The 25,474-nt window shown below is 37.2% G+C and overlaps 3 protein-coding genes across 6 annotated transcripts; 2 read left to right on the top strand and 1 right to left on the bottom strand.

The window, feature by feature from the left end:
* Nucleotides 1-4,267: 4,267 nt before the first annotated feature.
* On the top strand, nt 4,268-7,037 carry LOC145135632 (Chaperone DnaJ-domain superfamily protein). Its single transcript, XM_079069882.1, has 8 exons — nt 4,268-4,381; nt 4,714-5,045; nt 5,290-5,373; nt 5,526-5,563; nt 5,638-5,717; nt 5,962-6,045; nt 6,421-6,529; nt 6,781-7,037. Exons 2-8 carry the CDS (start codon nt 4,719-4,721, stop codon nt 6,920-6,922), a joined length of 864 nt encoding a protein of 287 aa, XP_078926008.1. The 5' UTR covers nt 4,268-4,381; nt 4,714-4,718; the 3' UTR covers nt 6,923-7,037.
* Nucleotides 7,038-8,061: 1,024 nt separating this feature from the next.
* Nucleotides 8,062-14,689, bottom strand: LOC145135767 (putative disease resistance protein At5g66900). 4 transcript variants are annotated; one of them, XM_079069987.1, is made up of 6 exons: nt 13,975-14,689; nt 13,486-13,892; nt 13,190-13,280; nt 12,943-13,078; nt 12,060-12,274; nt 10,892-11,498 (listed from the first exon to the last, which is right to left on the bottom strand). In XM_079069987.1, exons 1-6 carry the CDS (start codon nt 14,459-14,461, stop codon nt 10,894-10,896), a joined length of 1,941 nt encoding a protein of 646 aa, XP_078926113.1. In that variant the 5' UTR covers nt 14,462-14,689; the 3' UTR covers nt 10,892-10,893. The 4 variants fall into 4 exon arrangements, with proteins under 4 accessions (XP_078926114.1, XP_078926113.1, XP_078926112.1 ...); XM_079069986.1 differs by having other exon boundaries at nt 12,943-13,108; XM_079069988.1 differs by lacking the exon at nt 10,892-11,498 and adding an exon at nt 8,062-8,253 and having other exon boundaries at nt 12,943-13,280.
* ATN (cyclin family) lies at nt 9,093-10,860 on the top strand. The gene is made up of 4 exons (XM_079069989.1): nt 9,093-9,220; nt 9,306-9,445; nt 9,542-9,597; nt 9,688-10,860. The coding sequence occupies exons 1-4, from the start codon at nt 9,137-9,139 to the stop codon at nt 10,764-10,766; spliced, it is 1,359 nt and encodes a 452-aa protein (XP_078926115.1). The 5' UTR covers nt 9,093-9,136; the 3' UTR covers nt 10,767-10,860.
* Nucleotides 14,690-25,474: the final 10,785 nt, after the last annotated feature.

The following is a 25,474-nucleotide window of genomic DNA, read 5'->3' on the forward strand; positions in this document are numbered from 1 at the left end:
TAATATTGTTATTTTTAAAGCTTCCGTTGCCGATTTTATAAAAATCGAACTTATATTTTGTATCAAAACTGTGACATCCCCAAAATCACGGCCATAAAAGACCGGTTTCATTTATGCTTTTAAATAAAATCAGAGTAATCCTTTGATTAAAAGAGTTGCGGAATTTGTTCCCAAAACAAAATATGATAAGAATTTATCAAAGCATTTCATAAAGAAATGTAATTTTCATTATATAACAAAATCTCGGGATGTCATGTTCCGATACAGACCAAAAGCATAAACAATACAAAATAGACCTTGCAACAATTACATATAACAACAGGTCTATAATCCAAAAATATCTTGACAATGTCATCCAACTTATGCCCTTGCGCCACTACCTGTAATACAAAGAAACTGAGTGGGTCAAGCTTGGGAGCCTGGTGAGCATATAGGGTTTTCAACCCACAATAAATAATTATATTTAATTTCACCAACCAACAATAACCCGATTACCCATTCCCGTTATCCTCACTTTATGTCCCTAAAACAACAACTATTACAAGGGACCTAATCTAGGATTTTCATCGGGACGGACATTACTGCAAAGGGGCTTCCTTAGCAATAGATGTCCTAAAGGCAACCATGAGGGGGATGGAGTACACCGGTGAACACATCGTTCACAACACCTACATCGTTCACAACACCTAATCTAGGATTTTCATCGGGAAGGACTTTACTTCTCGGGATCCTCGGGGCTTCAGGACTTGCTTCGGGGCTCGGGAATGATTCCGGGGCTTCGGGGTATCTCTTGCAAGAAAATCGATGCAAAACGGGAGAGAGAGAGAAGAGAAAATGAGCAAAGGAATCGGCTGCCCCTTGAATTCTATTTATAGGGCCAACATTCTGTACTCACGTCGTGAGTTTTAAGTGTTCACGTCGTGAGCACAGTAGGTCACTGCGTTAGTCATTCGTCCACTTGCTCTGGAGGACGTCCAGTCTGTTCTCACGTCGTGAGCACTGTGCTCACCTCGTGAGTTCTGACACAGCCTCGAATAATGTGTTCCGAACTTCAGAAATTCATATATTTTGCATACGAGCTCCGTTTTCGACGTTCTTTATATCCACGCGTAGGTGAGATCATGATCTACAACTCTCGTTTAGACTCCGTTGGCTAACTTTGACTTTATTTTTATTATATTATCTTTAGTAGGCCGGGACAGGAAAACTCCGTTATAAATCCATAACTTCTTCATCCGACGTCCGTTTTCGTCTGTCTTTTTACCGTTGCACTACTATTGACGAGATCTCAGATTCTCGTTTAGATTGTTTCGGCTAGAAATCAATCGATCTCAAAATCGAACTTCGGGCTGCATACTGCTAAGCTGAAACTTAGAAAAATCATAACTTCCTCATACGAAGTCAGATTTAGACGTTCTTTTTATGCACTCTCTCGGTTTAACGTATTCTACGACTTTCGTTTAGATCACTAAGGATAAAAATCGCTCTATCGTAATTTCACATTTTACGTCATTCAGCGTCGTGCCAGTTCTGTCGCGAAATTTCGACAGGTCATAACTTCTTCGTTATAACTCGGATTTCAGCATTCTATATATATTCGAAAACCTCGTCACGACCACTACCACATCCTTCATAGATATCGGGTTTATCTAACATTTTATGTTTACGCTTATTTTTATTCTTAATTCAATTAAGCCACATAATTAAGCATAAAACACATAATACTCAAATAATACATCCTTATTATTTCAAAATGAGTTACAAAGGTTAACCTAGACTATTACATCAACATTAATGCCTAGCCCAGAAACACGGTTGTTACAAAAACCGTTCAGGTACTTATGAGTTTCCAAATGTGGAGATTCCAAGATATGAGCTTGAAAATGCTGACATTACAAAATGTGAGCCTGAAAATGCTGACCTTCCAAATGTTGAGAGTGAAAATGTTGGGAGTCCACATGTTCAGAATGATATGAGATTTCAACTTGACAACCTAAGGAAATCAAACTACACTACAGAAGAGATCATGGATTGTCTTGGAATCAATGAAGCAGAATTACAACACTTTGAAGGTCTTGGAATACCTGAATACTAGGTGGTTGATATGTCACATATGTGCTTTCTTATTGTTCAGTTATTGATGTTTAATCTGTCTAACTGTCTTGTGTTATGCTTGTTACAGGATGCTGGAATTGCTAGCCAAATAACAGTTGAAGGACTCCCTACAAATCAAGCACTTGGAGACGAGGAAAGGATGAATGGGGGAATGGATGAGTAGGGGATGGTTGATGAAGGGATGAATGAGGATGTCATGGATGAGCAGGGGATAATTGATGAAGGGATGAATATGGAAATGATGGATGATGAGGGAGGAATACCTGACACACAACAATTGAGAACTAGGAGACATGCAAAGAGGATAAAAGTGAATCAAGTGAAAAGGAGGAAGCCTTCAGAAAGGATAACATAGATACCATTGAAAAAGGTGGCAGTTGTCAAACATGGAATTGGGGGGGGGGGGGTTCATCTAATTCACTTAGTCTAAATTAGGCCATTAGGGTGTTTCTAACCCCTGCTTTTGTTAAGAACATGTATAAAACTTTGGCTTTGGGCAAATGATGATAGTCCCTTTTGTTGATAGGCCTCTAATATTAATAACCTTTTTTTGTTGATAGCCCATTTTATTTATAGCCATTTAAACTTTAGGCTTTGGGCCCCTTGATCATGTTTTTGGGCATATACACAACTAGCCATAAAACTTGTTTGGCTTTAGTTAATATTATTACACGTTCTATAATTTATAGTGTTTATGTTTGGTTATACTGATTCCATGTTCATATTACTCATGCTTACATTGCTTACTTATATTGATTCCAGTCATATACGATTCCAATTATGCATGATTGGGTGATTGGTCCATTATGTATTGATTCCTTTTGTTTGTTGACTCCATTACGTATTCAGTCCTTTATGTGTTAAGTCCATTATGTATTGATTCCAGTCATGAATGATTCCAATCATGCATGATTTAGGTATACATGATTCCAGTTATGCATGATTGAGTCCATTATGTATTGATTCCTTTTCTTTAATGACTTTATTGTGTACCGATTCAAGTCATCCATTGATTCCATTCATGATAATTGTCAAAACATTTATAACTCATACATAAATTACTTACTTCATTTATAATTTGATGAGACGCAAAATAATAAATTCATACTAACCTAACAATCCGTGGTCATAACCAAAACAAAGACAATAAAAATACATTAAAACAACTTTCTATCCTACAAATCCTTCAATACAACCAACACAAACACAAAAGAAACCACAAAGACATAAATCAATGATTTCCATCTTCTTATTTCCACTGGTTGTTGTGCCCCTAGCTGTTCCACCAATTCTCCAAATAGGTTCCTTGCATATTATTGTTGCCCAAACTCTCCAAGTGTTGCATAGTTCTCCCAATTGACATTGCTGTGAAATTCTAATAAAAGATTTGCATACCATTGGTTTGGTAGAGGAGGATCCACCCAACGAAAATACTTGCAATATTTGAGTTCATCGTAGTAATTTGGGCAACATATAAACCTTTTTTCCGGATTTAATGGAGTCCATCTTCCTACGGGATCACCATAATAACACCTGTTTTTGAGACGATTCATCCCAACTCGATTTGATCCTTGACTTCCTACAGAAGATGAAGAAGACATCCATTGCCCCCTGCTTCGATTGTTGCTTCCTGGTCTGATTTTAGGGCACAAATGAAGTTGATGAGTTTAATACCTTGAAATACAACCCACAATTAATGAGTCACCAACCACCTCAGCCAATCCTGGCCACATCATCAATTATTACTAGCTAAATGAGGGTCACCGTTGAAGAGGGTCGAAATGTTTAATTTATCCGGTTTCCTGGGTTTTTTGCACGAAAAAAAAAAAATTAGAGACCAAGGGGGTGTTTGGCTTGTCTTTTTGAGAGGCAAAAGACATTTTTGAAAAAGTTACAAAAAGTCAGGTTTTCCTAACTTTTTCAAAAAGTCAGTTTTCCTTCTATCTAAAATCCAAAAGTAACTTTTAAAATATTTTTACTAAACATCTTTTAGCCTTTATGTTTTCCAAAAAAGACTTTTGCCTCTCAAAAAGACAAACCAAACACCCCCTAAAATATAACTTCTCCTAAAATAAATAGATTTTTTTTTTTTAAGATTTCCCATTAGTACAACATCAAAATAAGTTTGCTTTGACAAAAAGCGCCCTTTGACAAATTGACTTATTTCTCTTTTACTCCTCTTCCTTCTTCACCGCAGCCGTATCTTCTTTCTCCACCACAGCCGTACGTCTTCGTCTTCTCCAGAAGCCTCCTTTGAATTCTTCAAGTAAATTACATTCTTGCTTAATTTATACCGTGGTTACTTGCTACTAGTTTCTTCATTGCTACTTAGGTGGTTAATATTTTCATTTGTTTCGAATTTGGTTGATAAGCCGATTAGAGTATTTAATATACAGACATCCTGGGATGCATTAAGCAAATAACGTAAACGAGTAAGTACAAAATCATCCTCTTATCTACATTCATACCCTACTTCAAAGTTCAACCTTCTCCTCTCGAAGAACAAAAAACCCGTGTATTGAATCATTTACCAAGTAATGTTACGAGTGATACATATAAAGTTGCAAGAAATCCATCTGACATAACATATATTTGTAGATGCAATGGTGGAGATGGGATCTTTTCCGCTATGCAATAAAGCTGTCACCTTATGCTCCTACTATCATCAATCACAACCATCAATAATCCAAAAGAGTTATCACCGTAACTGTCAAAAGAGACCCTTTAATTCCTCGCTTCAATGGCAGATTCATACAACCATCAAATACCCACATCGTTTCTTTTCAGATACCAACAACCAATTCAGGGTTAACTCTTTCAGAGACAGTAATGGAAATCAAACCACCATGTCTGTTTCTTCCGCTTACCAGGTGCTCGACATAATGCCTGATTGCACTTTGTCTGACCTCAAAGCAGCTTTTCGTGCCAAAGTATGTTTCTATTATTTTTATTAATTATTCTATGGCTGTATTCCCATTGTTCAATACGTTCAAGATACATTTGCAAATATATTTGGTCCCAGATAAGATTTGTGTAGAGTGCTGTAGTGTCATAGAATTTATAAACGCAAAGAAATGTTAATTATTGTGAACACATGGGATATAATTAGGGGAGAACGCTAATGAAAATTTCCTATTTAATGGTCATTTTTTGTTCTTATTTTATTTTTTATAGGTGAAGCAATTCCATCCTGATGTTATAAAGAGTGATGATGGTAATTCAGATACAATGATTCGCCGTGTCATTCAAGCCTATGAGGTAGATGATTTTCCTCAGATTTAAGTTAGTAATTGTTATCTAGAAACTTCCTATGATGCATAAGTTTCTTAATAACTTCCTAAGGTTATAAAGATCTAAACATGTGATGGTTGAGGGATATTCATCAAAATCTTGAATATTATCTTTTCCAGGTGTTATCCAATTTAAGCAAATCAGAGATCATTGAAAGGCATGTATCTTTTTACATTTCCTTTTTTCATATTTTCCTATATTCTAAATGTGGTATTTGATATGAAATTGTAGTGAATGTCTAGACCCTTTTGATGCTCCTGAATGTGAGGCATTTGACATCTTTGTTAATGAAGTTCTATGTGCTGGAAAAGGTAAGAGTCTCTTCATTCTTTTAGTTTTATTTTTTTCTACTTAATCTTTTAGAAGGAATGAAATCTGTCTATAAGAAATTTAAATCTGAATAACTAAATCTGTCATGCTTTTGGTTGGCAAGAATTGGAATGGAATTCAATTCCATTCTTTTATTGTTTTCTATTGGTTTGGAAATCTGTCAAAGCAATTGACATGGAAATCATGTTAAATGACCAAAATAGCCTTGATTGATTTTTTGTGCAGGGTGTCCTTATTCATGTGTAAAGACAGCACCTCATGCATTCACATTCAGTTCTTCAACAGGAACTGCATATGCAACGTCTCAAGGTTTGTATCTAAAATTTATGAAACAAGGTTTCACTTTTTTCCCTAATTTATGCAACAAAGTTGAACTTTTTTCCTAATTTATGCAAAAAAATGGTTTCTTTTTCCTAAATTATGTAACAAAGGTTACTGGTGAAAGACTGAAACATTGCATGTTTTGGTCTTAAAATGAAATGTGGTTTTATCTCTTGAAACAAAAAACCCACCTTGTTGCATAAATTTAAATAAAATATTGAAACATTGTTGCATAGATTCACATTCAATCTTATATTAGCATAGTTGAAAAACAGATCTAATAATCGCTGGGATTTTACAAAATACTCTTCTAAACATGTACATTATTTAGATCATATCTTTGTAAATTTTAATTATAATTAGGTCATGGTGAGGACTATAAGGTACAGCTGGCAGTTGGACAGTGCCCTAGAAACTGCATACATTATGTAACACCTTCTCAAAGGATTATTCTCCAGGAGTTACTTGGCAGGTATACTTTATAAAACAAAAAATTAAAAATATAAATCAATTAGCTTTCATTTGTTTTTACTTGGTGACAAAAAGTGGTTGAATCGGTGATGATCTTTGTCTGGATAAATTGTTGTATACATAAAAGTCTGTTTTGTTTTGAACTTTTTATACTTAATAAATTATCTGGATGAGAATAATTGACCATTTTATCTCTACATTCCAAAAAAACGAATTTGATAATATTTACTATGTGGTTATTTGTTGTTGTAGCATCTTGAATGTGCCTTTTGATTGCTCTGCTGAGGCGGACTTGCTTTATACGCTCATTGTAAAAGCCAAGTTTGAAAATAATCGGTACAAGAAGCCAAAAAAGCAACCCAATGTATCAACTAAACATGTTGATTGGTATTAATCAAACATTAGTTGTTAAGTCTTGTTGCTTTTGTGTACATCTTGTATATAGCATAAAAGGAGAAAACAAGGGTATGTATAGTATATTTATTCAATTATGGTGTATATTTTTCTCACATTCGATATGCATGTGAACATGTATTTATATGCTTTGTGTTGTCTTTCTATCGGATGATTTGTTTGTTTTTGGGTTCCTACTGACTTGGTATCTCTTATTTGCAAGTGTGCAACCATAAATAAGTAGGATCGATAGCTACTAATGGACACTAGGATTCAGGTCAATAGTGGATCATGTGATAGCAGCTGATGGCATTAGTAGTTGTGAATAAAACGCCCGAAATGACAAAGTTTATTAATGGTTGGTAAAGCTAGGTCAAAATGTAATGCCCCAACCAATCCAAACCTTCAAATGTTTTGATGATACATAATAACACCTCCAAACAAAGGAAAGTACTGGGACTCAACAATAATTAGTAAAACAATAAAGATGAGGGAAAAACACACTAGTTCATGTAGAATAACCAAATCAGGAAAAACAATACAGAGGAAACCATCGAGAGATCCACTATTGATAAAATGTTTACAATGCAAAGAAATACCATAAAGTACAAGTATTTGGGCTACAATCAGGGTAATATGAGAGAACGGAAAAAGGCTTTTAGGGTATTTGTATCTATTCAAACTAACTAAAGGAAATCATTTTAACCAAAAGTCCAAAGTAGTTAATTAAAAAAAAAATGATATGTTTAGACGTGTTTAGACTTTAGATGTGTCTAGACGGGCTCATATGAGATATAGTCGTTATAGTTGGTAAATCATTTTGAAATAAAGGTTAATATAATAAAATATCGTATATATTGAGTTTTTTTTTTCTTGAAAAAATCTTGCATTTTTTTCATTTTTTATTCCAAAAAAACCTACTACTTTTTTTTTTTCCCGAAAATTGTCACATTAGATAATTTTTTCCGGAAAAAACAACCTAAAATGCCATATTAAAAATAAAAAAAAATAAAAAATATTCTAAAAGAAACGTTAGTTTTAATCCCAAAATCACGATATATAATGATTTTTTCATATATTAACCCAAAAAATTATTATGATTTTTGAATGAGTAAATCATATGAATCATCTTTACCCGTTTCAGAAAAAAAAACATTGAAACAAAGTTATGGATAATAAAAGCACCTCTAGATGGAACATTTAAAATGTAGCTAATTATTCACATTTAAAGAAAAAAATTCCGCTACGCACATTCTACAACACCCAATACGTGTCACCTCCATGCTTGAATGCTTCGGACCCACACCACAATTTAATATCCCGTTTAAAGCACTGCCAAAAATTTCATTTCAATGTTACATAAACAATACCTGAGGGCTGAGGCAGACCCCCATTTTTACACATTAAGTTATAATCAGATCAATATTGTCGAGTTGCAACTTCATATACGGAAGTCAAAATATCGTTCATATTTATATTCATCTGTAAATTGTTTGTAGTACTTGTATTCTGAGGCAGACTAACAAATTTCTCGAAAAAAATAATTTTTTTATAAGGATAAAATATTTTTTGAAGGGTCAAAAAATATTATTTTCAACAGGTCAAAAAATATTATTTTTGAATTAATTTTTTTAATTATGGCCTCACCCCAGTATAGGTCTTTCCCTGTTTGTATCATTAGTCGTATTTTTAATGAAAATGGATTTTGAGGGAAAAAAAACATTAACAGTTTTGAAGATGACAATATCTATTCAAGACACTGTTTTATCTGTCATGATTCAATATTATTTGGTATTCACTCAAAATTTAATGATATAATTTTGAGGGTGAAAAATTAGGATTTAATGGGTCAAAAAATGGCACCAAGTATATTCAAAAATTTATTACACTTTAAACCATTTAATCCCTATAATTAATTACAAAAATAAGGGATATTAATATTTTAATGAGCAGGATTTTATTAGCATGTTAATATAATAATAAATTATAAATAATTATTTACGAAATGAAACGGAAAAAGTCAATGGTTGATTAAAATGATAATAATATTTTATTGGAAGAAAGAGAGAGAAAGAAGTAGCCGTTTAACTCTCTTTGTGTGCGTTTTCTACTTTACACAATCTGACCGTTGGGGGTGTTCACTATACTTCATGTAACATACTCTTTCTTCTTGTTGTCGCACGAACCCCACACACACAACACACACACACACACAATGGTCGCAAGATCCCCACCGAAGCTGAGGAAGAAGATTGTGGCTCCACTTGATCCGATTCAACTCAGAGACACACTCGACAAGGTACCCATTTCACCTTCTTCTAAATCTCTGTTCTTTTTCATTTTTGGATTTTGGTGTTTCAATGACGAAAACTGGGATTTTGAAGGTGGAGAAATGTATGGATAGACTGCAAGAGCTTCAGTACATCACCGGTGGGACGAAGTTGATCTCCGGTGTGAATCTCAGCCCTCGTAGTTCCAGAGGCTACTTAAGAACAAGCCTCAGGTGTAAACAGGAATCACTCAGGTAAATTTTGTTGGAAATTCTCTGTAAATCAATCAGATGGGTATTTTATAATTTGATGGTTTAATTATGCTAATGTTTTCTCTCTCCAATCTTTAGAATCAGAAATGCAAATGGTCAAAAATCGTCACCCGGAAGATTACCCACACAAATAGGTGAGAATTTTGGGTGATATCTGATGTTTGTATTTTGTGTTTCAATGGCGGATTTTTGAATTTTGGATTTTTGGTTTTGAATTGATGAAGGGGAATGGAAGAGGATGTCACTACCAGCGATGATTTTGGGCGAAACGGTGGGGGAGATACTCCAAGCAAGTCAGTTTGCTAGAGAAATCGTGACGGCTGTTGAAACGAAAGCCAAAAAGATCACCACCGGCGCCGGCGGCGATCCGAAAACTCCGGTGACTCATTCCAGACGGACTTCGAGGTTAAACCCAGAAACCACCGAGCTCCGGTCACGGAGAAAGAGAGAGAAACGGATAATCCGATCAGATCTACATTCTCCTTTACTTGAAAGAGCAAAATCACGGATTAATTTCAAAGTCTCCGGTTCACCACCCAAAAAAGAAATTGAGACTGAAAAGGGTCGGTTTCCGGCGAATAGGGTGTCTCCGAAGAACAAACCTTGGGCTAGAAAAACCGTGATCTTCCCGAACCCCCTTTTCCATTCAACACCTGCTTCACAAAACCAACAATTTTGCAGAACAAGGTCGCCGGTGATTACAAGAACCCGTCAGACCACCCCTCACAAGTTTCTAATCAAGACGCCGCCGCCTCCTGCCGCCGTGGCTAAGTTTCAAGTAAAAATTCGCAGTCCACCACTTTCTGTATCTCCGACCAGACCCAAAACGGCCAGCGCGAAGAAGAAGGCGATGTCACCGCCTAAGAACGTGTCCACGTCAGCAAAGCTACGGAGGTCATTTTCGCCGTCGAGATTGGCTACTAGATTGGCTTCGCCATTGAAGATTAGGAACCCAACGATTTGCGTATCTCCGACAAGATCTGGGGTGGCTTCCGTGAAGAAGAAGTCGATCTCACCGCCCAGGACGGTCACCGGAAAGAAGAAGTTGACGTCACCGCCAAGGACGGCCTCCGTGAAGAAGTCGATTTCACCGCCTAAGAAAGTGTCGACGGCGGCAAAGCTGCGGAGGTCGTTCTCACCGTCGAGATTGGCGAGTAGATTGGTTTCACCATTGAAGAGTAGGAAATCATCTGTACAGAAGAGCGTGGATAGTAGCGAGATGATGATGAACATGATGAGTGGATTGAAACAGAGGCCACTGTCAACAACTACACCGATGCATTTGTCAGCTCGGAGAATTTAAGATTTCATTCTTTTATATGATATTTCCTTAATGTCAATATGATTTCTGTTTGGTGTTCACATTTTTATAATCATAAAGTAACAATAATCTGCAATTTGTTCCCATAATTTCTTGACTCTTTATTGATTCAGGAATCAGTCACAAAAGTACAATCTGAAATATCAAGAACACTCAAGTTTTTAAGTCTCCATATCGATTCAGGCAATTTCTTCAATTTCATACAAGAACGAAGACCAAACATTTCCAAATTAATCAAATCCCCAAATTCTTCAGAAAAGCCACGCATCTCATTACAGTTTGTGATGCTAATCTTCTTGAGATGGACACTGTTACATAATGTCCCCGGGAATTTGACCAAGTCTTGGCAGTAATCGATCTCGAGTTCAACTAACTGTGGCCAGATATTTGGGGTGTTGGTAATGAGGTTCTTGAAAGGGTCGCCAATGTTGCACATTATGAAGGATACTTTTTGCAAGTTTATGAGTGATAAAATGGATGGACTTATTACTACACGTTCGAGCCTAATTCTTGTTAGATTGTAAGAAGCGCCAAGGAAATCAAAATTGCTGAATTCTGTAGGGTATAATCTGTTGTTTGTGATGTTTAGAATCTTTAATTTTGGATTTGCTGCTAAGAAATGGGGTAAAGTGTATGTTTTTGACATTAAGTTTAAGATTAGAACTTCGAGGTCTGGGACTTTCATGTCACACCATCGCGAGGAGAATGATTCTCCTACAGTCAAGATTGTAAAAGATTAATAAAAACATAATATAATAACACATTCATTCATACTAACTGCCACTTGTCTAGAACAAATAAGAGTTTTTACTTCTCGTAATCTAGATTAATATTGTTTTTGGCAGGATTACAAGCAAAAAATAGCAATGTACTTTTATTTATTTGTTATTATAACATCCTAGTATCCAATGTCATCTACTCATCCTAATACGAAGCATTTTTTGCCTTTAAATTAATTGGGTAGATTTTTTAAAGTATAATGTGCAAATCTAAAGGACAATGTTACGTATGTGTAGACTTTCAAAGAAATACAAAGGGAAGAGGTTCCATTAAAGGTATGAATGTAATCGCAAAAGGGCTATTCTTATCAACCGTTAAGGTGCCCCACCATGCCTTAAGAACATCATGTCAGATTTAATTGTGGCTCACTAGGTGGCTAAGAGGTCAGTGCCAAGGAGCCCACGCAACATTGGGACTAAAAATCCCACCGTAGAAATTAGAATTAACTATGCTACACGCCTACGCCCAAGGGCATAAAGGTAAAAGAATCAAAACCTGTGGAAATGGACAATATGCGGGCTTGCATAGCTTCTTGGATTTTTACAATTGATGCAGGCAAATCTTCTCCTCGTGCATCAATAAACAATCTACTCCTTTGTGCTAAAGGTAGTTTGTTATTCAAGTGAATAGCAAGTTCCTTCATCAAATCATGTTGTGTCACGAATTGCTGGTCACAAAAGGTAACCGTTGCTCCTAAATCATTCCCAAAACTAAACAATTCAAGGATCAGTCTACAACAATATATATATATATATATATATAAATGAAATTGGAGTTCCTCCAATTTAATAACAACTGTTGGACACCCTTGAATTCACTTGAGTAATTTTTAGTAACTGAGCAAGGTTTTGTTTCTCTTTTAGTTGATGGACTTGACTAGGACAAGTCTTAATAAGATAAGCCTAGGTTTTTAGAAAATTTATGCATATGCATTTTTCTTTTTGACTTAATGCAAAAAGAACGACTTGTAGAAGAAATGAGTAAAATGAGGTGTTCCCAAAGTCATGACTTACAAATTTGCTATATATGGATTTTTTTTTTTAAAACTTAAATGCAAAAAGAACAAGTTACAAGAGAAAGTGAGGGAACCCATTAAGTCCCAACTATTTTATAAATTTGATATATGAGTTTTTATTTTTGACTTGATATAGAAAGAACGAATTATTAGAGAAAGCCAGGCAAAGCCCTAACTTTTCACATATTTGCTATATATGAGTTTTTCATTTTGACTTGATGCAGCAAAGAGAGACTTAATAGAGAAAGTGAGGAAAATGTGGTACCAACCATTTATCCAAAGAACACTGTATTTAGACAGTCTGATGGGAAAAAAAGAAAAAGAAAAAGAAAAAGAAAAGCAACAAGGGCGTAAGTCAAATACCCTTTGGCCATAAGATCGACAAGATTTCTATAGGAAAGCTCAAGGATGGTGTCCATGGTATCAACACCATCGTCATCATGGTTGTACAAATGCACCCACATATTCAAGAGGGTACTAACGGGGATCCTTTGATCTTCTGGGAATAGCCCCAAATCCAAGAAACATTCTTTAAATTCATCATCCAAATCGTCAAAGCTTCTTTCTAGGCCTATGAGTACATCCTTATGTAAATCTAGAACCAACCTACCTTGAGACAGCTTTCCTAGCATAGATTTCCAAGCTAAATCATTCTTCCCATTTAAGGATCGGCCAACCACCAAAAGGGTGAGGGGATGTTTCTTACACCAATGTACCATTTACATACAAGGGAATGGATACAAACAAGTTAGAAGCAAAAGGAAGAGCAACAGAAGAAAGAAAAATCACTTCTTTATGCATCCAAAAATATAACATACATTCTTTGATTATATAATTAGTATAGACTATAGAATGAGGATCTCACAATGCATGGAAAAAGAAGAATATCATGATATAGTTAGTTACCTGATTCACAAGATGATCACTAATAGTTGGACTAGGTCTACTCCCTCCTTTAGTGAATGCTGAATCGCAAAAGAGAGTTTTGGCATCTTCCTCATTCAAAGGCTCAAATCTGAAGGTCTTGTATTTCGGAAAAGCAGTCCTAGATGTGACCAGAATTTTGTGTCCTCTGATCTTGGATGGAAAGAGTTCTTCAATAAACGAAGCAGACCAAACATCATCTAATACTAGAAGCATAGGATCTGATGCTTTCTTATTCAAAAAGTTGTCCAACTTGATCTTTGCGTCTTCCTTGCCTTGAAACTGAAGCTGCGGGGTGGAGGGATTTGGATTAAACAGATCACTGACAATCACCATCAAGTCGGGTGTTTCTGAAACTGTCACATAGAAGATATTCTCCCCAAAATTTTCTGTTCAAAAGTAAGAGATTTTAGCATCAAGTCAACCAAGAAGAACTACCTAATACTTCGATTCTAAAGATTGAAGGATCACCTCGAATTTCAGCATCATGGCATAGCATTTTCACCAAAGTAGTCTTCCCACATCCACCTGGAGCCTCGACAACCAGCACCAAACGATCATCAACACCAATATCAGAAACAACCTCGGCCTTCAGCTTCTCCAGTGGCTCGTCAAATGCCACGATTCCACTTTGAAGTCCGGGAACTTGCCAACCATATTTTTTTCGTTCTACACTTTCAGATCCACTATGACTACCAACCAATCTTGTTCTATGTTTCGAATCTCTTGAATCCACATACATACGATCCAGTTTTGATTTGATGTCGTTCACCACTGCAAGAGTCTGCATAATGTCCCGAATCTGAATTGCTTGAACTCCAACTTGAAAGAAGTTTACCAACTTAATCTTGAAATTTTTTAGCTCCCGTGAGTAAAGGAACATCTTGGTCGGATCCCTCTTTACTTTCGAACATCTGGTGATAAGTTCTTCTGCCTTTTGGACTTCATCTATGAACATCTTACACTCTAGCTCTGAATGATCTAGTTCCCGTTTCAGTTTCACCGTCTCTTCGATGATCGGTGTTATTCTCTGTAAGGTGGCTCTGAGTTCCTCTAGTTGGGGCTTGAATTCTGCTGTGGTTTCTGCTACATATATTACAGTTTTAAAAAGGCTGAAGATGGATTCGGAAAGGAATAGACAGGAAGATTAATGAGATGGAGTTGATGATACGAAGGTCTTGGTCTTTTGGAGGAAAAAACAGAGTTGGATAAATGGAACTAGTCTTCTAATATTAAAAAAAAAAAAAAAACAACCGGCGGTTTTACAAATTTGAGTAAATTACAAGAATGGTCCTTGTACTGTCTTAACATTGAATGTTCGGTCCAACTTTTGAAATATTTACATAATTGTCCCTAAATTCGATCTTGAAGCAGGGCCATTTCTTGTTTCTTAATCCGAAATCTCGATGTAAAAGAATAGACAGGAAGATTAATGAGATGGAGTTGATGATACGAAGGTCTTGGTCTTTTGGAGGAAAAAACAGAGCTGGATAAATGGAACTAGTCTTCTGAATATTAAAAAAAAAAAAAACAACCGGCGGTTTTACAAATTTGAGTAAATTACAAGAATGGTCCTTGTACTGTCTTAACATTGAATGTTCGGTCCAACTTTTGAAATATTTACATAATTGTCCCTAAATTCGATTTTTATTTCATCATTGGACCCCGGTCACCGACCCACCCTAGTTCTACCACATGTTGATGTAGGGAAATATATTGCAGTAATGCAAGAAAGAACAACAAAAACATAAACCGTTGATGCTTGTATTGAACATAATGTCCTTAAAACAAATATGCCTCCCAACTAGATGTTTGTTTTCCAAAATGCAACAACTACAACAGTTATTCAAGACAACCAAATCATTATAGGCTAGCAAGTTGTCCTAACTTCAACAAGAAAATACAATAGTAAGAGTATAGGATATGATTGAATCTGATTTTCATTGAGTCTAAATGGTTGTAAAAAAGTTGTATTTATACAACAAAACCATACCCAAACCTTAATGATTCCATACAAAACTTGAAGTTAAACATGGAAATACCCGAGCTCGGGGATCGAAGAAAGAGAGAAACAAATTATCCGATCAAATCCACATTCTCCTTGCAAAATCAAGGATTAATTTCAAAGTCTCTGATTCTCCACCCAAAAAAGAAATCAAGACAGAAAAGGGTCGGTTTCCGGCGAACAGGGTGTCACAGAAGACTAGACCGACTGGAAAAGTTGTGATATTCCCAAACCCACTTTTCCATTCAAAACTTGCTTCATAAAACCTACGTTTTTGCAAAACAAGGTCGTCGGTGATTTCAAGAACCTGTCAGCATCCCTCACAAGTTTTTAATCAAGATATCACCGTCTCTTGTTGGCGTGGCTAAGTTTCAAGTAAAGATTCAGATTCCACCGCTTTCTATATCTCCGACCAAATCCAAGACGACCAACGTAGAGAAGAATGTGGCATCACCGCCTAAGAGTGTGTCTACGTCAACAAATCTACGAATCTATGAAGGTCATTTTATCTGTCGAGATTGACGACTAGATTGGCTTCGTCGTTGAAGATTAGTAACCCAATCTTTTGCATATCTCAAACCAGCGGCGACTATCATGAAAAAGAAATCGGTCTCACCGCCTAGGATGGTCATCGTACATAAAAAGTTGACGTCCCACTAAGGACGACCATCGTAAAGGAGTCAATTTCACCGCCTAAGAAAGTGTCGACGACTGCAAAATAATGGAGGTCTTTTTCACCATCGAGATTGGCGAGTAGATTGGTTTCGTCATTAAAGAGTGGGAAATCAACTATATATAAGTGCATGGATGATGATGAACATGATGAGTGGACCGAAAGTCAACAAATACACCAGTATTATGTGATAAGATAGACGATGTGCATTTGAAAAGTGTTACCCACCGTACTTCAATTGCATATAAAGATGATTAAAAATATTTTTCAACTTTGTATTATTTTATTTATTTTTATGATGAACTTGAATATATATATATATATATATATATATATATATATATATATATATAATGCTATTTTCAATTATTATTGTTCATAATTAATTAAAAAACACTTTTAAAAAAACTTATTATTATAAAAAATAATTTATAAAAAACTGTGAGTTGATATGATATTTGAACTAGTAAAAAAGCTCATGCTTTCACGTGGGTTTGTACATATTTGTTAAAAGGGTTCAAAGTAACAAAGTAGGGAGATTAAACTTAAACATCACACATTAAGCGTTTGGTATGATGGTAAAGGAGAATGAATGGAATGGTTCGATCCATTACCATTACCTTTTCCATTCCATCTAACAAACATACCCTAAAAGGTAAACTGCAAAAATCCCAGTTATAGTGTAATATCCGAAAAATTTCAGACAAAAAATTCATTTTAATTAATTCCAAAACATCCCGTAATTATGTCAAAACAACCAAAAGTGTATCATAGTGGATAATATCAGAGTACAAATCCCAAAATCACTTAATGCAGAAAACATAGGCGAATGCGGTGCAATCAAGTCGGACCCTTCCCTTTTGAGCTGGAAGTACCTGAAACATAATTGAAAACTGTAAGCACAAAACTTAGTGAGCTTCCCCAAAATACCACATATCATACATGCATAACAGTCAAACATAACTGTGTCTATTTCACACCCTTCGGTATCTTTCAACAGGTACTGGGTCTATTTGACCCCCTTCGGTATCTTTCAATCGGTACTGGGTCTATTTCACCCTGTGACAGCCGTCAATTTCCGGTCTAGTCAAAGTCAAATAAAGTCAACAAGTCAAACCGGTCAACTCAATTAACCCTTGTATATTAGGGATTACATTATGTATACTATTGTACAACACCCTATCTTAATGCAAAGAATCACTTTGAGTCTTCACGTGTTCAGAAAATCTAAACCCTAATCAGGGTAAGTGATGGAACTACTTGATAAAACATTATTACATACCTTCTGGGGACGTATAACACTCATAACGAGGCTTAATGGGGTTTACAAACCTTGCATTTCGAAGCTAAACACTCGCAAAGGTCACAAACAAAGTCTCTCTCAATCGCTCTCGCTCTATCTCTCTCTCTCTCTCCCAAATCTCTCCCATATCTCTCTCAAATCTTTCCCAAATCTCTCTCATAACCTCTCTCAACTTTTATAATCACTCGGGGCATCCGACCCTTAATTTAGTCAAAAACCGAGCAAAACGGGATGTTTATGTGAAAATCAACCCTTTAGGACCGAAGCCGAGGGTTCCCTTAGAAAACGAACCCTAAGAAGCGAAGAGAATTAGAGCAGAGCCGAAGTGTCTAAGGAACCGAACTTCAGAAGACTGAAACGCCGAGGACCGAAAGGCTGAGGATCGAAAGCACCCGAGACCAAACCTCCTTCAGGACCGAACTAACCCTTCGGTTCGGATCAAGCCTTCGGACCGAAGCTCTGCCTACATTCGCCTGCAACCTTCACCTTCGCTTCCCTTCCATTCTCGCCTGCGATGCTGCTCGGACCGAACCCTCCCTCTCGGTTCTTAGAGACCGAACCTCGCAGGTTCGCCTCTTGATCCCGGTTTTCGAGTAGTTTCGCGTTTTAAGCCCGTTTTTCATGATTTTAACGTGGGATATTCACCCAAACTCATATTTTGACATATAAGACCCTATATATTCATAATTTAATCACATTTTGAGGGAAATCTTTGTCTAAGAATGATATCTATGATGGATTTTATGCATAAGAACAACCCTATGTGCTCATACAAACCCTAATGCTTGGATCTAGGTTTCTCTATTGTACATGCTTTGAATCCAAGACTTACAACCCTAGATCTATCATATATAATTCGAAATTAACATCATGAAAACAGATCTAAGTGTTTACCTCTATCAAATAGCTTGAAATCCTTGTAGTCTTCTTGATCTTGAGCTTAGAGTCACAACTATAACTCCTCTAATGGTTCACAAACCCCACAAGCAAGAAGGCAATATGAGAGAGGTTGAGAGATGCTAAAATCGGCCCTGGGGTTCTCTTGGAATCAGGTGTAGCCGATTTTCATAGCCTAGGGGTCTTATTTATACTTGCAGGCTGCTAGGGTTTCAGTCTAAACCCTAATGGACAGCTTAACCACCAAGCAACCCAAGGAACCTTCTGGAATAAGGCCTTGGACGAAAATATGATGGATCCCCATCATAATTTCGTTCCCCCTTAAGTCCATAAGGTTTCCTTAGCCCAAAACTCAACTATCATACATTTGACAGTTTATACCCCTTTATTTAATTAATCTCTTTTAGTCACCAAATTAATTCCTAATTAATTTATGACCAATACTAATTAAATAAATATGATTTCTCCTTTAATATATTATTCTTATAATATATTAATAAACCATAATATTCTCTCTTTCTCCTTAAATTACCTTGTCAAGTTGCTTTGGTGAAGGCAACCCAAAAGGACCATGCACAACCGGGTCAAGTACATACCAAATATAGTTACGGGCTTAGACACTATTCCAACAGTCTCCCACTTGGATAAGTCTAGTAACTATATATCACATATGACTTCAGAATCCGATTAGCAATCGTAGCTCTTATACTTTGCTGTCAACTCTGATCAGCAACTTGTCCTTCAGATAAGGGATCGTATAATCCTCTGTTCTAGATATCATGCTGACAATACTTATTGTCCAACACTTGTTTCTTGATCTCCGATTTGTTCGACATAGAATTTAGTTGAACACATCAACTTCATTCTGGCCGGGCCCGACACATAAGTCAAACCAAATCATCAAGTGGCCAAGATATCACCTTTATTCTCATAGAATAAAAGGAACAGATCAACTTCGACTCATATGCATCTATTATTTACTAATTGAATCATGCACAACAATGTGTTTTATAACATTAAGTTACTGATGCGTTTACACATCATCAATGCATAACCATCCAGCAAACAACATCCATATCTCTAAGTTTTAAGACTATATGATATTATCGCTTTGCGATCACTTTAGGTACAACACCACGAAGTGATACCAGCAAACGCGGGTTTATTCCAATGCTCAAATCAAATTCATAAGCACTCATGAACTTTGCAGCAAACCTTTGCAATGCCCAAAACCTTTTAGACATTTTACAAACAATTCATGACAATCTTCATTCATACATACTTCCAAAATATGAACGACTGTGGACCGTTTGAATAATCTTATTATTCAGGAAGTCAAAACATGCAAAATAGAAACAATAGATAAATAGCCAACACAAGATAGTAGCTTTACTCATAAATAACACAACTTTATTTATTCATCAAAATGTCAAGTACAAAATATCTATTACACGTTTCTTATCTATCTAATCCAAACTTATATCATCCTTCAGCCCAATGCTCCTAGCGTGCTGCAAATGTTTGACCCTACTCAGTCCCTTCGTAAGGGGATCTGCTGGGTTTTCTTCTGACGATACCCTCTTCACAACGAGGAGTCCCTCTTCTACCCGATGTCTGATAAAATGGTATTTTCTGTCGATATGTCGAGATCTACCATGATCTCTTGGTTCCTTGGTTAAGACAATCGCTCCTTCATTATCACAGAAAATTTCCATCGGCTCCTTTATGGATGGCACAACTCCAAGGTCTCCAATGAAGTTCTTCAACCATATAGCCTCCTTCGACGCTTCACTTGCCGCAATGTACTCTGATTCACACGTTGAATCAGCTACGGTCTCCTGCTTGGAACTTTTCCAAGTCACTGCTCCTCCATTTAGGGTAAAAACCCAGCCTGACTGCGATCGGTAACTATCCCGATCCGTCTGAAAACTAGCGTCACTATACCCTCGTACCCTTAAGTCATCACTCCCACCGATGACTAGGAACCATTCCTTGGTTCTTCGTAGGTACTTAAGAATATTCTTAACTGCGATCCAATGAGCTCTACCAGGATTCTCTTGATATCTACTGACCATGCTCAAAGCGAAGGCCACATCAGGGCGAGTACAAGTCATAGCGTACATGATAGTGCTCTACTACGGAAGCGTAAGGTACTCGGCTCATATCAGCTATCTCTGCCTCTGTACTCGGGCTTTGAGTCTTACTCAACTTGGTATTGCTTTGGATTGGCAACTCTCCTTTCTTGGAATTTTCCATACTAAAACGCTTTAGTACCTTATCCAAGTATGTATCTTGACTGAGTCCTATCAGTCTCTTTTCCCTGTTTCTTACTATCCTTATCCCCAGAATATAAGCAGCCTCTCCGAGGTCCTTAATAGCGAAACATTTCCCAAGCCAGGACTTGACCTCCTGCAAGGTTGGGACATCGTTTCCTATGAGTAGTATGTCATCAACATACAATACGAGGAAGCTCACTATACTCCCACTGGCTTTGACATATACACAAGATTCATCCTCGCTTCGCAGAAAGCCAAACTCTTTAACTTTCTCGTCAAAACGAAGATTCCATATGCGAGATGCTTGTTTCAATCCATAAATGGATTTCTCAAGCTTACACACTCTATTTGGATGCTTCGCATCGACAAAACCCTCTGGCTGATTCATATACACATCCTCAGCCAACTTCCCATTAAGGAAAGCGGTTTTCACGTCCATCTGCCAGATTTCATAATCATGAAACTCAGCTATTGCAAGCATTACCCTAATAGACTTTATCTTCACAACTGGTGAGAAGGTCTCATCATAGTCAACTCCGGGAGTTTGAGTAAAGCCCTTCGCAACCAATCGCGCTTTATAAGTGTGCACATTCCCATCCATGTCCGTCTTCTTCTTGAAGATCCACTTGCACCCGACTGTCTTACGACCCGGTACATTATCAACCAAGTTCCAAACTTGGTTGTCGTACATGGACTGAATCTCGCTGTCCATCGCCTCTTTCCATTTAGCAGACTCCGGGCCTGCCATGGCTTCTTTGTAGCTGCTAGGTTCGTCCAAATTCATTAGTGTTTCATCACTAATAAACGTATCCCCTTCAGTAGTAATATGAAAACCATAAAACTGGGGTTGAACACTAACCCTATTAGAACGTCTAAGAGGTAAGGACTCGTCAACGGGTTCAACAAGAGTTTCCTCCTCGGGTTGAGCGCCAATGTTAGAGGTTCCTTCATCGCTTTGTTCTTGAATCTCTTTAAGATCAATTTGCCTCCCACTGTCTTCTTGTCTTATCAATTCCCTTTCTCGGAAAACTCATCTTCTAGCAACGAAGACAACATTGTCATTCGGTCTATAGAAAAGATAGCCAAAAGACTTCTGTGGATAGCCGATGAAATAACACTTCTCACTACGAGGTTCGAGCTTGTCGTGAGTCTCTCGTCTTACGAAAGCCTCGCAACCCCAAACCTTAATATGTGCCAACAAGGGAGCTTTCCCTGTCCACATCTCGTGAGGAGTCTTGGTAACCTTCTTGGTGGGAACTAAGTTAAGGATGTGGGCGGCAGTCTCTAAGGCATACCCCCAGAAAGATATTGGTAACGAAGTCCGACTCATCACAGAACGAACCATGTCCAACAAGGTTCGATTACGTCTCTCAGCCACACCGTTCAATTGTGGCGTTCTCGGAGGCGTCAATTGCGAAACAATTCCGCATTCTTTTAGATAGTCGTGAAACTCAAGACTTAGGTACTCTCCTCCTCGGTCTGACCGAAGCATCTTGATTTTCCTGCCCAGCTGATTCTCCACTTCATTCTTAAACTCTTTGAACTTTTCAAAGGTTTCCGACTTTTGCTTGATTAAGTAGATATATCCATATCTGCTATAATCATCCGTAAAAGTCACGTAGAAGCGGAAAGCATCCCTTGTGGTGGATCTAAAGGGCCCACACACATCCGTGTGTATGAGATCCAATAGACCCTCACCCCTTTCACAAGTGCCAGTAAAGGGTGACTTGGTCATCTTCCCAAGCAAACAAGATTCACACGTGTCATCGTCCCTAAGTTCGAATGACTCCAACACTCCATCCTTTTGGAGTTGGGCTATGCGTTTCTTGTTGACATGGCCAAGGCGACAATGCCACAAGCATGCTTTGTCTAGGCTAGTAGACGAATCAATATTCAACACATCATTTCCTAAATTATCAACAACCATCACAGATTCATAAATCCCATTACAAGGTAATGCATTGAAATAAAAGACACCATTCAAATAAACATTAATAGAACCATTACTATTATCAAAAGAATATCTGAAACCTTGTCTAAACAATCCATGAAATGAAATAATGTTTATTGCCATATCTGGCGAATAACAACAATTTTCTAAATCTAATCCTAACCCATTACTCAGCACTAAAGAATAAACTCCGACTCTGGTCACAGGCGACGATCTTCTGTTTCCCATAATCAAGTTTATCTTCCCATGTTCCATTTCCCTACTTCTTCTTAGGCCCTGCAAATCAGAACAAATGTGGTAACCACACCCTGTATCAAGAACCCATGAAGTAGCAAATGATGAGTTATTAGATTTAATAGAATACATACCTGCGAAGGTGGGCTTAATCTTCCCATCCTTTATGTCTTGCAGATACTGAGGGTAACTTCGTTTCCAGTGGCCCTTCTTGTGGCAGTAATAGCACTCTGCTTCTTTGGGGTCGGAAGAGGGTTTGACCGAACCAGCTTTGGTTCCACTAGACGAGGAACCATCTTGGGTCTTACCCTTATGGTGGCCCTTACATGGAGCCTTTCTCTTCTTTCCCTTTCCTTGACCAATAGCCAACACGGGAGCAGCCACATCAGGGGATGGTGCAACAGATTTGTCTTTGAGGTTGCTCTCAGCAGTCCTCAACAGTCCTTGGAGCTTGCTCAAGGAGACCTCCTCCTTGTTCATGTGGTAGGTCATTCTGAACTGGTTGTAACATGAGGGCAAGGAGTGGAGGATTATGTCGATAGCCAAATCCTCATCAAACTTAACATTAAGTTTGAGAAGACGATCAACATACCTCTGCATTTTCTGTAAATGAGAGGTTAGGGATTCTCCACTCCCCATCTTAGCGGTGATCATGTTAGTAATGATCTCATAGCGCTCTTGCCTCGCGCTTTGGTGGTACCGGTCCAGCAAATCCTGATGCATTTCATACGGATACATGTCCTCATAGGACTTTTGGAGTTCGAGGTTCATGGTGGCCAGCATGATGCAATGAACTTTCGTAGCATCACGCTCGTGGGCCTCAAAGGCGGCCAACTCTTCAGGAGTAGCAACATCTGGGATGATCTTCTCAAGCTTTTCATCGAGGACATATTCTTTGTCCTCGTAGCGAGTGATCATGCGAATATACCTCATCCACTCGTTGAAGTTTGAGCCATCAAATGTCACCTTTTGACATAGGTTCATCAACGAGAATGACCCAGAAGCGTTGTTGTTGTTGTTGTTTGCAGACATCTGAAAAAGAAAAGGAACAAAGTTTGATTAGAAATGAGTCCCTAATTAAACACCCAAATGAGAAATTAGGGCTAGGACCCAACAACATTATTTACAACTTAGAAAGGGATGCCGTACTCTAAAAGTAAATAATTTGAAGGTAAGTGAATGACGATTCACTAATTCTCACCATGAGAAACGAAAAAGAAGATTTAAGTTTTAAATGTATTGAAAACTCCTAGATCTTTGAGATTCATTGAACTTTTCAATGGCATGTTTAACTCTCGATATGCACTTCAAATTTGCGACTGGGATGCCGAGGATCGCAAACAAGTTGTGAATAACCATGCGAATGAACATGGTGCACTCAATGTCTCTATCACCTAATCAATGTGCCGGTAAACCACACAAGCTCCATTGATCTATGACAAACATCAAGTCACCCTTCGCCACCAATGTCAATCCCAAATTAGTGTGCCGGTTAACCACGCACGCTCCACTAACGTTTGACAAGGGTACAAAGTGTAATTCCATGGAATAACATCATTTTCACATTTTGCCCTAAAGTAACTAAGATTGGGAATTTGTAAAACATTGTAGTTACTTTGTATCTTACATTATACTTTTAATGAGGAGAGGATTGCCCTATCCTACCCGTTCGGGTAACGACCCTCCACCAGTCAAGCAAGCGGTGGGTGTGAGTGTACACCCATTAAGCGCCATTTTATAGGCAGCAACCTTATACCCACCTTATAGACCGGCTTCGTGAATGAGGCCTACTAACGGTAAGACTAGCATTTTAATTATACATATATATATATATATATATATATATATATATATATATATTCATTAAGCTTGTAATAATATAATAGTATAGGGTTGAATTTTAAACTTGTAAAATTCTAAGGGTTTGAAATTTAAATTATTCAAAATTAAACTTTTAATCACAAAATTCAAATTTCAAAACTTGAGGGCAAGATTTGAATATTTCAAAACACAAGGGATCAAATAACAAATAATTTAAATTAAACAATTAATTTCATAATTATCTATATTTGACTTAATCTTATTGTAGTCATGAGATAATTACCAAATAACTTTAAATAATCCATATTTATCATATAAAAAACTAATATTCAAAGGATTTGAAATTATCTATTGTTTTGGCAGGGATAATCATAAAAACATAATAAAATTCGGATTTTATCTTCAAAAAATGATTTAGGCATTAATCCCATGACAAAACAGCAACTAAATCCCGAAAATATCTTCTGCCTGACGCACAAACTCGCCGAGTCAAGCCTGGACTCGCCGAGTAGGGCCAACTCGCCGAGTCCAGATACTGACTCGCCGAGTTGAGTCGGGAAGATGTAAGAAAAACGATTTTCAGCAAGCAAACAGTTAAAGCATCACATACAATTGAAACCAACCTGGCTCTGATACCACTGATGGATTTTATGCATAAGAACAACCCTATGTGCTCATACAAACCCTAATGCTTGGATCTAGGTTTCTCTATTGTACATGCTTTGAATCCAAGACTTACAACCCCAGATCTATCATATATAATTCGAAATTAACATCATGAAAACAGATCTAAGTGTTTACCTCTATCAAA

The sequence above is a fragment of the Lactuca virosa genome, chromosome 9 (genome assembly GCF_052849685.1).
Source record: "Lactuca virosa cultivar CGN04683 chromosome 9, Lactuca_virosa_CGN04683_v6, whole genome shotgun sequence".
NCBI classification, from domain to species: Eukaryota; Viridiplantae; Streptophyta; class Magnoliopsida; order Asterales; family Asteraceae; genus Lactuca; species Lactuca virosa.